General features: G+C 51.1%; 2 protein-coding genes and 1 pseudogene across 7 annotated transcripts; all 3 read right to left on the minus strand.

Moving 5' to 3' along the window:
• Positions 1-316: 316 nt before the first annotated feature.
• LOC123043637 (short-chain dehydrogenase/reductase 2b) lies at positions 317-12999 on the minus strand. Of its 6 annotated transcripts, none has more exons than XR_006419428.1 (7): positions 12618-12999; positions 11907-12153; positions 11723-11800; positions 11341-11526; positions 10844-11259; positions 2541-2599; positions 2064-2446 (listed from the first exon to the last, which is right to left on the minus strand). XR_006419428.1 is itself a non-coding variant. In XM_044466153.1 (6 exons), the coding sequence occupies exons 1-5, from the start codon at positions 12668-12670 to the stop codon at positions 10879-10881; spliced, it is 945 nt and encodes a 314-aa protein (XP_044322088.1). In that variant the 5' UTR covers positions 12671-12998; the 3' UTR covers positions 2064-2599; positions 10844-10878. The 6 variants fall into 6 exon arrangements, 4 of the variants coding, with proteins under 4 accessions (XP_044322087.1, XP_044322086.1, XP_044322088.1 ...); XR_006419427.1 differs by adding an exon at positions 2696-2906 and having other exon boundaries at positions 2064-2599; XM_044466153.1 differs by having other exon boundaries at positions 2064-2599; positions 12618-12998.
• Positions 3212-6115, minus strand: LOC123043635 (subtilisin-like protease). The gene has a single exon (XM_044466150.1). It carries the CDS (start codon positions 6105-6107, stop codon positions 3873-3875), a length of 2235 nt encoding a protein of 744 aa, XP_044322085.1. The 5' UTR covers positions 6108-6115; the 3' UTR covers positions 3212-3872.
• LOC123043636 (subtilisin-like protease) lies at positions 7748-10868 on the minus strand (annotated as a pseudogene).
• Positions 13000-13347: the final 348 nt, after the last annotated feature.

The raw sequence follows: 13347 nt of genomic DNA on the forward strand, positions 1-13347 counted from the left end.
GCCGGCAGCCGAATGTAAACCAGCTTCTTCATCTTCATCATCTTCTTCTTCTTTCGCTCCGCCCCCGCCTCGGCCACCGCCGAGGGGTCAGCTGTTAGGGTTGCGGTGCATGGCAGTGAGGGTATTGCGCCACCGGTGTGGAGATGGGCAGTGATGGACGGCGGTTTGTTGGGTGACTGCCAAAGGAAAAATAGTGTCTGGAAGGAAAAATAATTTAGGAGGATAGCTCTCCCCCCCCCCCCCCCCCCCCCCCCCCCCCCCCCACACACACACACAAATTTAAGCATGGAGAGGCAAATTTGAGGGAAGGGCCGGAAGGGGTTTAACCCCTCAAATTTAATTAGGGAGTTAAAACAGATTTGATGGGAGAGCTAGATGCTCTTATGCCTCAAAATATGTGAATCAGAGCACTGACATGATCATGTTGGTGCCGTGAGTCCCACAAAATCTGGATTTATGCTTAATCATACGGACACCAGGTGACCCGTTGCTGTTCCCATTGACATTGCCTTTGCAATCGCCATTGTCATTATTGTCGTTCCCATTGTTGTTGCCTTTGAAATCACCCTCGTCGTTGTCATTCCCATTGCCATTGCCGGGTAACACTACCTCCATGCCCGTGAAGACAGCCAATATGTCATCAACCAACCAGTGGCCGCAGCGGCAATCGTAGTCCTTAGTTTCGAAGAAGTTGGTGACGCAAAATCTGCCCGAACCGAGGCTGACGACTTCGGCAGGGCGGTAGTGCGGGTACCATCCCTCTGGCACATCAGTGTCCGCCCAGATTCGTGTGTGCTCCGGCAGCGGCTCCTCCCCTCGGACGACACCGGAGATGTCTGCGGCGCACGGGAGGTGGAAGTTGCTGTGAGAGACGCCAAACCAGAGGCCGAGCTCCGGGTCGTGCTCTGCCTTGCTGTGGAACGGCATGAGCCAGTCGCCGGCCTTGCACCACTCGCGAGTCACCGTGTCGAAGCAATAGGTGCCGACTCCCGTGACGGAGATGCAGATGGTGTGGCCGCCAACCAAGGCGTAGGAGCAGATGGACGCCGGTTTGTTACCAACCTGCAGGTCGTGGACGAAAGGCGGCGGCGGGAGGGCGTCGCAGTGCCACGCCTTGCTGGAGCAGGGGTGGAACCGCCTGCGGTACACGATAGCCTCGAACTGGACCTGACCCTCATTGTAAGGCCCGAGGATGCTGTCCATGATGTAAAGGGCTCCACCTTCGCCTTCCTTCGAGGTGGTCGGATCCTGAGGGATGGAAAGGGCCAAGGGGGAGCGCTTGGGCGTGTGGAGGCTGGGCATGGTGTCGATGCAGTGGGTCTCGACGTCGAAGCGGAAGATGCGCGTGGAGCTGTCGCCGAAGAAGAGCTTGGTTTCGGTGAGAGGGAAGCAGTACATCCTGCCCCATTGATCGTAAGGGGTCATCGCACATATCGATGGTTTCATGGTGACCGTGGCCGCCGGCAGCCGAATGTAAACCGGCTTCTTCATCATCATCTTGTTCTTCTTCTTTCGCTCCGCCCCCGCCCCGGCCACGGCCACCGCCGAGGGGCTGGTTGTTAGGGCTGGCTTGTTGGACATGCCCGGCGTCAATGGAGGCACCACCTTGGCATGTTCCACTGCTTCTTCTGGTGTTGGGTAGAAGAGCTGGTTGCGGGACAGGTCGAAGCGCCGCAGCGTGGACGTGAATTTTTGGCAATCCGACACCAGCAGGTTCACAAACCGCCGGGCGCTCATCTCCGATCAAAGATCCAACACCTCAAAGCAAGACGATCCTCTTTCCTTCCTTCCTATAGTAGTGGTAGTAGATTCAAAAGAATTGAGAACAAAAATTAGATCATATATACCGACCCAATGATCATATATAAGCCGAAGACGGACCTGCTGCAGAACGGCGGCGCCGCCGGCAGAGCGGAGATTGGGTTTGGAGGGGGAGGTACGTCTACGCCACACTTTTTTTTGTTGAGGTGATCACACATTTTCTTCTTGGTAGCCGGTGGTGTCGTTTGGTCGGACCATGGCCCAATGATTTTCTTCCCTTTATCCAAAGCAGTTGGGCCTGGTGAACCAAACTCAGTTTTCTTTCAATTTTTTTCAGATATCAGTCATCGTAGATACAGACATACAGTGTGCAAGATTGCACATCCATGGCGCTGATAACAGCTTCTACAGGCATAATATGTGCTTGCAAACTCTTTATTCTTATTAGGCATAACGCAGTTCCTGTACAACCCAGTGAGCAGCCACTATCAGACTTTCACCATCTCCGTCCTGAGGGAGCAGGGTCCCTCGCGCGTCGCGCCCTGTTCCGGGCTCAGGGTCCCCAAGTTCCAGTTGAGGTCGGTCCCCGACGAAGCTGGTTCCCAGACTGAATTCTTGCCCACTTATCGGTTGCCGTTGCTGGCATTTGCCTAAGATGACAGCCTTCTATCAACGGATCAACAACCTGTTCGCACATCGCAAATACACTGAGCACCACAACAGACACTGAGTACCGATGATCAAGTCTCTTCATCAGAGCAAAGTTTCTTTCACGTTACTGTTTCATGGTCGTGTTTGATGTTGCAGAAACTGGATCATCTCCGGCCTCCTTCTGCACCTGCACCGCATGTTCATAGGGCGTTAGGAACCTGTACTTGGGAGGAAACGCTTGAGTGAGATGTGAGAAGAAGAACATCAGCTAATCAAAACCAACTCTTATATATGTGTGTGCAGTCAGTCTCTTTCGGTTGCAACTTCCTTTCTGGGTGGCTGTTGTTGCTGCAGCAGAGCATCTCTTTGGGTTGCAACTTCGTTTTTCCACTCTATCATAGAGCTCAGAGTCATGCTTTTGGGCAAGAAATGAGAGACATAGCCCACATTATGCTCCTAACCAAACTAACCCCCTTACGCAAATTTTAGTTAGCCTACACGGGAATAGGAAAAGGCAGATTATGACAAGGGCCATTGGAATCTATTGAAATTTTAAACACGGGAATATGGAATCGAAGTTATTTGGCTGCACCATAGGTGTGTGCCATAGTAGCCAAAGAAAAAGAATTCTGAAGATTCTACTCCCATAAAATTTCTGTGAAATTACTTTGAATCAAAGATCAAGAATTAGGTGTGTGCCATAGTAGCCAAAGAAAACATTTCCATGAGACAGGAGCCAATAGAAGCTCGGTAATAGAATGCGGTCCATGAAAATTTTCTGTGTGTCACAATCCTGCAGTAAAAAAATTAAAACAATGTTCAAGATCTCACACACTAGAGAGATTGAGCGTCTCAGGGAAAACAGTTTTTGGTATGAGATTCAGTTAGTCCTTTCGTTGTAAAACTAACCGAAAAGAATGTCATTTTCTAGTGGAAGACCAAACAAGAATGCATTGTACTACTACGACCTGGATGCTGGTGCTTGATGGAAAGAGACAACAACAATTTACACATTTCTTTTGTTGAGCATTTAGAGCGAGATCTGCATTAAAGCAAAAATAATTTCAATTGCAGATTGCCTGTGATGGACACAATCGCCTCTCCGTTTCACCTATTTACTCTGTTTCCTATATCCGACAGAAGTTTACAGGGACGAATACAACTCCAGAGTTTCACAAGTTTCCATCCACCTCTGTTTTCTTGCTCTGAACAAAAAGGTCAGTGGAGTTTCAGACAGGCAGAGATGTCGCGGCATTAAGCAGCAGGGCCAAGTATCAACCGCTCATCTCTGGTTCGAATCACATAACTTAAAACCTTGCACCAGTAAGTAAATCAAAATGCAAGTGTTTCTTCCATTGGTACTGTTTATTATTATTATTATGTTGGCGCAAAAGAAATACTGAAGATGACTTAAACAGGAAGAAATAAAACATCTAGTGATCTCGCGGCACGTACATCATTCATGATGATGACGCCGGAAGAGCGACGATGGGGCTCCGCACGACATGCCTCTCCGATACCCAGCTCAAGCTTCCCTCCTCGTACAATTCTTCCTTGCCCAAGTCGCCGCTCACAGACACGCTGAAGGTCTTCTTCTCTCCAATTTTGGAGAATGACAGCGTCTCCGGGGAGACACGCACCGTCAGAGACCTCGGCACGGCCACCTTGGCCTTGAATGTTGAATCCGCTGGCCCAACGTTTGTCACAGTCCGGTTCACTGTCAACAGAGTCGATGAAACCAACACGGTTATCGTCGGGTAGTTAAGCTGCGCGTGTTGGACCTTGGGCAGCATCCCGCAGGTCAAGCTTGAGTTGCGCACGATGGTTGCTAGGCCACTGTCACCGAGAAACCAGCAGATGTAGCCGGCATACTCAGTGACGCTGCGGTCATACACCAAGCCAGGGTCGGCGGCTCTCACCGGGTTCACATGGCCGGCACCTATGTCGAACACCCCGGCCTTTCGATGTTGCTCGTCCAAGATTGAGCCGCCAGTGCTATTAACGATGTCCGACGTCGTTAGGATAGCAGACTTGATGGCGGCTGGCGACCAGTCGGGATGGATGCTTTTAATAAGCGCCGCAACACCACTGACGTGGGGCGTCGCCATGGATGTGCCTGATATGATGTTGAAAGGGCCCTGTCCGGAGGCCGTGCTTGGCGGCCATGCAGCAAGGATGTTGAGCCCCGGTGCCAATATGTCCGGCTTTAGGATGTTGAGGTTGGTGAAGCTTGGACCCTGGGAAGAGAAAAAAGGCACGACAGGGGCCGGGCGGACACCAAACAATGTGTTGTTGTACGTGAGAGAGGCCACAGAGCTGCTCTTCGACGACGCAGCGTAAGCTTTGAGGATGCCACCGTCAGACGCGGTCACCTGTACAACACTGGAGTTGTAATCCCGAACAATGGTGGTGTAGCCACTGATTTCGTCGTTGAACAACACCACACCGGACGCACCAGCACCCACTATTCTGCGGACGTTGGACTGTTGAGTCTCCGACTTCGTGTTCTCGCAGACCAGGATCTTACCGGTGATGCCACTATCATCACTGTAATTGCAATACCGCCGTTCCTCGGAGTAGATGAGAGGGTACGACTTTGAGCTCGGACTCGCTTTTTGGGTAAGCGCTTCTCCATCGATGGTCTTGCCATTGCCAAGATTCACACCGGCACCGAAGCTCCGGTCTACGGAGCCGGCGGCGACTGTGAGCAACCATGGGGCGACGTTGGTGACCGAGAACAGATCTGGACCATCATTACCTGCGGCACACACCATGAGGATGCCCTTGGACATAGCACTAAACGCGCCGATAGCGATGGGGTCTTGATCATAGATGGGACTCATGGTGCCACCAAGGGAGAACGAGAGCACGTCCACCCCATCCTTGATGGCCTCTTCTAGGCCGGCCAGTACGGCGGATTCCTCGCAGCCTCTACTATCGCATACCTTGTACATGGCGATGTGTGCGCTAGGAGCAATTCCGGCTGCGGTGCCCTTTCCCACACCCACACCATGGTATGACGCGCCGGTGACGAAGTTCCCGGCTGCCGTGGATGAGGTGTGTGTTCCGTGTCCCTCTCCGTCGCCAGAGTCAACACCCTTGATGAATGACTTGGCACCGATGAGCTTGTTATTGCACCGGGCCGCCTTGCATGAGCCCTTCCACCTTGCTGGGGGTGGTGGAACTCCATGGTCATTGAAAGAAGGGTGTGTCGCATAGATGCCGGTGTCGAGCAGTCCAATGACGACTCCCTTCCCGTAGCCAGCCTGGCTCCAGAACCCGGTGTCGTTCCTTAGTCCAAGGAACTCTGGCGTGTGGGTGGTCATTAGCTGCAGGGTCCGGTCGGGGAATGCACGCACAAACCCTGGCTTCTTGGCCACCGTATCGAGCTCGGCGTCGGTGAGCCTCACGGCGAAGCCACTGAACACCTCGGTGTAGGAATGGAGAAGGCGCGACTCGTTGGACTCACCCGCCAACAAACTCGGCAAGAAAGACTTGTGCCACTGGCGATGGGCGTCTTCGCCGGCATTTGAGCGTGGTGGCTCGACGAGCACGATGTAAGCACGATAAGCAGAGGGTTTTGTGGCATTTTGGTGTACGCTTGTGGCAGCTGGATTGATATAGCATAGTGCGAGCGTGGGAAAGAGGATGGCGAGCAAGAGAAAAGGTACTGAGAGATTTGTGAACGACCCCATTCCTCGAGGCTCAAACCACACAACTACACGATGAAGACGATGGCAATGCCAGAATAGGATCAATCACCAGGCAATCTTTATACAACACAAACAATTAATGTGTTGTGTGTTACTTTTGGCGTATATTAATCAGTTGACAAATCCAGCGCATATGGTAACACAATAATGAGTTTAACTTCTGTTAAATCTGGAAGATATGATAAGATTATGTGGGATGGCAGGAATGAATGTGGGTAATGTATCTACCCGGGTTTATGGTGCGGGGTGTAGGGAAAAAGATACATGGTATTTTTCGATTTTCTGGATGGTCTTTAACACATATATTAAATATCTGTAAAATTGGAGAATAATTAATTTTTCAAAATTAACAGCTTCTGGTTCTGTATCCCCACCTATGATGTGTTATCATCTCATAAATGAGTACTATCAACAGATTCCTGAAGGAAAAATATTGGAGTAAATGACAATATCGAAGTCATGAAATTAAGTGAGGTTGAATGGGTCATTTTCTTTTACGCTCAAAACCTGAGTTCTATCAAAAAAATTCCTGAACGAATATTATTAGGAGCTGCATGAAGAAATGGGAGAAAATGACAGAATGGGTGCATGGAAGGAACGGCTGGACTTGGCGTTCCAGTGGACCAATCTGCTGGTGCTTAGCAAACCAGATTTCTCTAAACCAGGCACAAACACTGAAACACTGAATACCTAAATGCTCTACAAGACCAAAATGAGCCACCAGTTGAGTTCAGCCCCTTCCCCACCATAGCTGAGTGCCACCAGTTGATATTAGGGAGTAAACACATTGCAGCTGAAAAAGGACTTGTAAACTGATTTTTGCTGAGAAAACGCCCTTCAGGCTCCCAAAACCACTTTCAAGAATCGCTCCTGTTGGGACCGAGTTGGATGTCAGATAATACTCCCACGGCCCAAGGATTTTGCATGATAACCCTAATATTAATCTGTTTCCTAATATATTTTGACCCAACTGTTATTGACCAGAGCATCAGCAACTCTCCTCTTTGCTTGGCCGAATTGAACAGACAGAGGGGAAGATGTCAACAACAATTTCTTCAACCATCTGTCGGTCCAAAAGAAGGTTTTGCAGCATTGAGGATATGTCGTCCTCGACCATCAAGAGGAGTTGCAGGCAAGTTGTAGGCTCGATCTTCAGACGTACGCAACCTCCAAGCCCATCTATCTAATTTTCAGCGCTGAGTTCATGATTTCCTGATGAGTATGCCAAGCCCACCAAGGATCTTTGGATGACAAACGTGTTTCCAACTGACTAGACAATGTCCTCCTTGAACCTTTTCCGCCCTTTCTTGATGAAAGCAGGCAATATCCCCCTGAATACTTGATCGAGAGGAGAGACTTGGCAATTTAGAATGTGCAATCTTCTAACAAGATATATCAATAACTGGGCTCTTTTCTTCCTTGCCCCTAATCTTCAATGAAAAGGCAGAGCACCTGCCATTCCGAGTCAAAAATAAAATAAAATATAACTAGGCTCTGGTTTTATTTTCTTGTCGCAACAACTCCTTTATTTATCAAGCAAGCATTCTCCTTAGAGACGATACATTTGAAATTGTTAAACAGGGACAGATGAAAACGTCCATTAATCTAACAGCACAAACGCCATCCATGGTGATGGCAGAGGAGTAGAACCGCCGACTCAAAGGGCGACGACGATCGGGCTCCTCACCACGTGCTTCTCAGACACCCAGCTCAGGCTTCCCTCCATGGATTCTTGTTCATCCATGTGGTGGCTACTCACCGACACGCTAAATGTCTTCTTCTCTCGGGCCTTGGAGAACACCAGCGTCTCCGGAGAAACACGCACCGTCATCGACTTGGGTGCGTCCACCTTCACCCTGTATGTCGATGTCGCTGGCCCAACGTCCATCACTGTTCGGTTCACGATGAACGGCGTTGATGTGAATGGCACAGTTATAGTTGGATAGTTGAGCTGGACGTCCTTGACCTTGGGCAGCTTCTCGCAGGTCAAGCTCGAGTTGTGCACTATAGTCACCAAGCCTTTGTTGCCAAGGAGCCAGCAGATGTAGCCTGCGTAATCAGTTACGCCGAGATCGTACACCAGACCAGGATCGGCGGCTCTCGCCGGGTTCACATGGCCGGCGCCTCTATCGTACGCACCGGCTTTACCGTGCGTCTCATTCAATATCGGGCCACCGATGTTGTTGAAGGTGTCCGACGATGTCAGGATGGCCGACTTGATGGCAGCCGGTGACCAGTCGGGATGCAAGCTTTTGATGAGCGCCGCAACACCGCTGACATGTGGTGTTGCCATGGATGTACCTGATATGATATTGAAAGGCCTCGATGCAGATTTTTTTTCTTGCAGCCATGCGGCTAGGATGTTGAGCCCAGGAGCCAGAATGTCCGGCTTGAGCACGCCCGGGGAGATAGGGCTTGGACCCCGTGAAGAGAACGACGCCACGATTGGGTTTGGACGAACACCAAGCATTGTGTTGTTGTATGTGAAAGTGGCCACGGCTTTGCTCGCTGCCGACCTCACATAACCTGTGGTAGCAATGCCGTCAGCTGTGGCCACCTGCACCACTCTTGAGTAGTAATCCTGAAGAAGAATGGAGTAGCCATCGGCTTCATCATTGAACAGTACCACACCGGCTGCTCCAGCATCCATTATGCTGCGAATGGTTGAATACTGAGGCATCGGTGTCATGGCCTGGCAAACCACGATTTTCCCGGTGATGGAAATGTGATCCTCGTTCTCGCAGAAACGATTTTCCTCAGAGCAGAGGAGAGGATACGACTTTGAGGTTGGCATTTTCACCTGGGTAAGCGCTTCTCCATCTACGTGCAGCCCATTGCCGAGATGAACACCAGCGTCGAATCTCCTGTCAACCGAGCCGGCAGCAACTGTGAGCAACCACGGTGCGTTGTTGATGACCGACCGTGGAGTGGGACCATGGTTGCCAGCCGCGCACACCACAATGATGCCCTTGGATATCGCGCTGAATGTGCCGATGGCGATGGGATCCTTGTCAAAGCTCACACTGGTGGGACCGCCGAGGGAGAGTGAGAGCACATCCACCCCATCCATGATGGCCGCATCCAGGCCGGCCACTATGGCAGATTCTTCACAACCAATCCCAGTGCACACTTTGTACATGGCGATGTGGGCACCTGGAGCAATTCCAGAAGCAGTGCCCATGCCTACGCCATGGTATGACACATTGGTAACAAAGTTCCCAGCGGTAGTGGATGAGGTGTGTGTTCCGTGCCCCACAAAATCAAATGGGCGGTCATCACCGGTAATGAATGACTTGGCACCGATGAGCTTGTTGTTGCACCTGACCTCCCTGCACGAGCCTTTCCACTTTGTCGGGGGTGGTGGGATGCCATGATCGTCGAACGAAGGGTGAGCTGCATAGATTCCGGAGTCGAGGAGCCCGACGATCACTCCCTTCCCGTAGCGTATGTCGCTCCAAAACCCGGTGTCACTCCTCAAGCCGAGGAACTCCGGCGTGTGCGTGGTCATGAGCTGCAGCATATGGTCTGGGAACGCGCGCACGAACCCTGGCTTCTTGCCATCGCGTCGAGCTCAGCTTCAGTGAGCCTCACAGTGAAGCCGCTGAACACCTCGGTGTAGGAGTGGAGGAGACGTGGCTCCCCAGATTCGCCGATGTGAGAGCTGGGCAAGAAAGTCTCATACCACCGACGATGCCCGACTTCGCCGGCACTTGAGGGAGGTGGGTCGACAAGCACGATGTAAGTGCGGTAATCAGAGGTTCCTGTGGAACCCTGTTGTACCCTTGCGGCAGATGGACTGATATAGCACAGTGAAGGTGTAGGAGAGAGGGTGGCGAGGAAGAGAAGTGGTAGTAGTAGTAGTATGATGAGATTGGTCAAGGACGACATTGCTGAAGCTAGGCAAACCTACACGACTGAGGAAGGCGATGGCGGTGGGGTGTCTGTCTGGCCATCACCCGGTGTTCTTCATTTATACAGTATACGAGTGATCAATGTGCTGCAACTTTTATGGCACAGAAGTTAATCACTTGGAGATCTAGCATGCAACAGCATACAATACAAGAGATCTATTCTGTGCCAAATAAATGCAGTATGAGTGGGGAGGCCAGATACGTGCTTGCTGATACGCAATGATCAATGCACTATGATTGTTTTTCTATATCCTGCATGAATCATATATCTCGCAATATATGAGGGAAATGAATGGCTCAAATTTAAGATTATATAGGTAGTATTGATATTGTGATATCGTGTCATAAATGTAGTGATAGAAATGAGATCAGGTGAGGTCGAACTGATCACCAATTGAAATTGCTATTCTCAGTGCCTTCTCTTGGTGTGACATGCTAAACATTTGATCTGTTTCGTTAACTAGTGATTGAGTGGCATAGTACTCTCTACGACTACTTGCTATCTTAACACAAATATTGTGCAGCTGCTGTGTGTGGCTCAGCAACTGTCGTAGTGCCATCATAATAAAGGAACACACTGTTTATGTTTTGGGATTCAAACTGATTACCTTCTAATAGACTCTGTTATTGTGAATTGTTTAAGATTCAATCAGCTCCTCTTTTCAAAAACGCGCTTATATTATGAGACGGAGGGAGTACTATGTAGGACCATAGCTGGTACTAAACTCTTTATTCATGTCTTAAATGCACAAACAGAAACTTGGTCTGGTCAATGGTCTCAGGCATGACGGAGGAAGATGAACTTACCATAACGTAGCTCAGGACAATCCAGTGAACAACCACTACCAGACATTCACCATCTCCGTCTGATCGAAGTAGCACCCGGTCGGCCCGTCCTGAGGGAGCAGGGCCAGCATGACCGGCCCCCTCGCGCCCTGTTCCGGCGTCAGGGTCCCCAGGTTCCAGTTGATGTCGGTCCTGACGAAGCCGGGGCGCACGCAGTTGATGCGCATCTCCGGGTGCCGCCTCGCCAGGATCCTCGTGTAGAGGTTGATCACCATCTTCGACACGCTGTAAGCCGGCAGCATCACCGGCCACCCCGCCTCCTCCAGCCGTCCATTCTTCAGGTCATCCATGAATGTGTTGAGCACCGCCTCGATCCGCGCCTTGTCCCAGATGTCGATGTTGCTCAGGTCCTTCCGTAGCTTCTCGTTCGGCATTCTCTGGCAGGCACCAAAGTTGAGCACATCAGATTAACTCACTGACTGTGGATCAGTCACAAAGAATTTCAACTGATGGCGTACCTTCAGCTCTGAAGCAAGGGAGGAGGCGTTGACGATCCTTGCTCCCGACGTGGATAGTTTCAGTAGAGGAAGGAGGGCTTCTGTTACCCGTTTGGATCCATAGTAATTGGTGTCGAGACAGTCCCGTGCCACCTCATAGGTATTCTGGAACACGTCTTTGAGCAGAGTGGCTGCTCTGCCAGATGTCTGAATCATAAAAGAAGTTCAGATTGAACACTGAACATTGGTGGTGCCAAGTATCCATGTTACAGATGAAATTGTAGTTCTACAGATGACATAAAACCATGCTAAGTTGCAAAAGGTTCAGATCAAAAGAAAATTATCGCGTGGCAAGCGTGATCAGCTATTTTCAAAAAAAAGAAGATCCAGAGAGAATCAGTACCCATGTCTCTGCATCAAGGTTCAGAGCTTTGAGGCCTTCCTCGTCTGCTGCAACTCCTACAACCGCTGCATTGTTGACCTGTATGTGTTACCCAACCAATCCTCATTCACATAATATGTTCCTAAAAAAGATGCATAAGTGATGGTGCCACCTAAAGCAGTACCAAAAAAAGCCTTGAATTTACCAAGATGTCAAGCTTTCCGTATCTGCTCTCGATGTGTCGCGCTAGAGCGGCGACGCTGCTGTCATCCCGGACATCAAGTTGGTGGAAGACAACGTTGGAGAGGTTGGATTCACGGCGAATCGACTCGGCGGCGTCCTTCCCTCTCTTCTCGTTCCTTGCCGTGAGAATGACCATTACCCCTACGGCGGCAAGCTGCCGGCACACCTCCAGGCCGACTCCCTTGTTTCCGCCAGTGACCACTGCAAGCCTGATGAAAAGCAGGCAAAATATCAGCATCACTGCCCATTTTTACTTTTATTTTTGCATTGGATGATCCGGCAAACACTAGTAGAAACTGACTACTAGGAGGAATGAGCAGAACCTGATTTATGAACAACAAAGATGCATTATACCTATTTTTTGAATGAATATATATTGATGATCATTTCAGGGTTTTCTGGGCTTTCAGGCTGGGCTTCGGGTGGAAAATTGAGCCCGAGCTTGGCCCGGATGCCAGGCTTTCGGGCCAGGCTGCCCAAGAACAGGTCCAGCACTAAGCATACAGCTAGAACGGGCAACCTAGAGTGCAGAAGAGTGCCACTTAATCTGAGAACACGCGAGATATACTGTATATTCTACCAGTATTCAAGGGTACCCCAAAAAAACAGTACTATTCAAAGGTCAACTCAGGATGCAATCAGAAATCAGAGTAAGATTCACCATCGGTGGTACCTGTGCGATGCCTGCTTCCCGGCGGCGGCGGCTACGTGCGACGGCTTCTCCATGGCTTGCGGAGTTGCAGTGGGTGGCTAGGACGGCTGGGTGGGGGTCGGAGACGGCGGGCGAGGCGAGAGGACGCTGGGGTGGGAGTGGGGGTTGGTGGCCGGGTGATTAGGCTCCAGATTAACCCTAGATCGTGGTGGTTGCTGGTTAGTAAAAGACCATGGAGTAGTTTACGAGTTGCCTCGGAGGGCTCGTCCCGCCGGCGCCACTCCAGCGCCGACGATATGGCTGCGTGGCGGGACCCACGGCGCGGGACAGGGGAGGAAGAGGGAGACCGCTTTGCTTGGACATTTTTTTGCGGGAAGAGGTGAGTGGTGATGCAGAGAGAGGCGTTGACTCCCCTGGTTTTTGCGATGAAGCTGCACCGATCAGTCCCAAATAGTCCTGGCCATGGGAAGCCCGGCCCGGCTGCCCCTGGGCCGGGCTCAGGCCTAGTTTTTGAGCCCGAAGGCCGGGCTGGGGGCAGCGTCGGGCCGGGCCGGGTCGGGCTTTTTCGTGCCGGGCCAGCCGGGCAGGGCTTCCCATGGCCAGGACTATTTGGGACGGATCGGTGCAGCTTCATCGCAAAAACCAGGGGAGTCAATGCCGGGCCGGGCCGGGCCCGGACCCGTCGTTTTTGCCATTTTCTGAAGGTCGGGCCGGGCCGGCCTGAAGCCTGACGGGCTTTTACGTGCTCAGG

Source organism: Triticum aestivum, chromosome 2B (genome assembly GCF_018294505.1).
Source record: "Triticum aestivum cultivar Chinese Spring chromosome 2B, IWGSC CS RefSeq v2.1, whole genome shotgun sequence".
In the NCBI taxonomy this organism is placed as follows: domain Eukaryota; kingdom Viridiplantae; phylum Streptophyta; class Magnoliopsida; order Poales; family Poaceae; genus Triticum; species Triticum aestivum.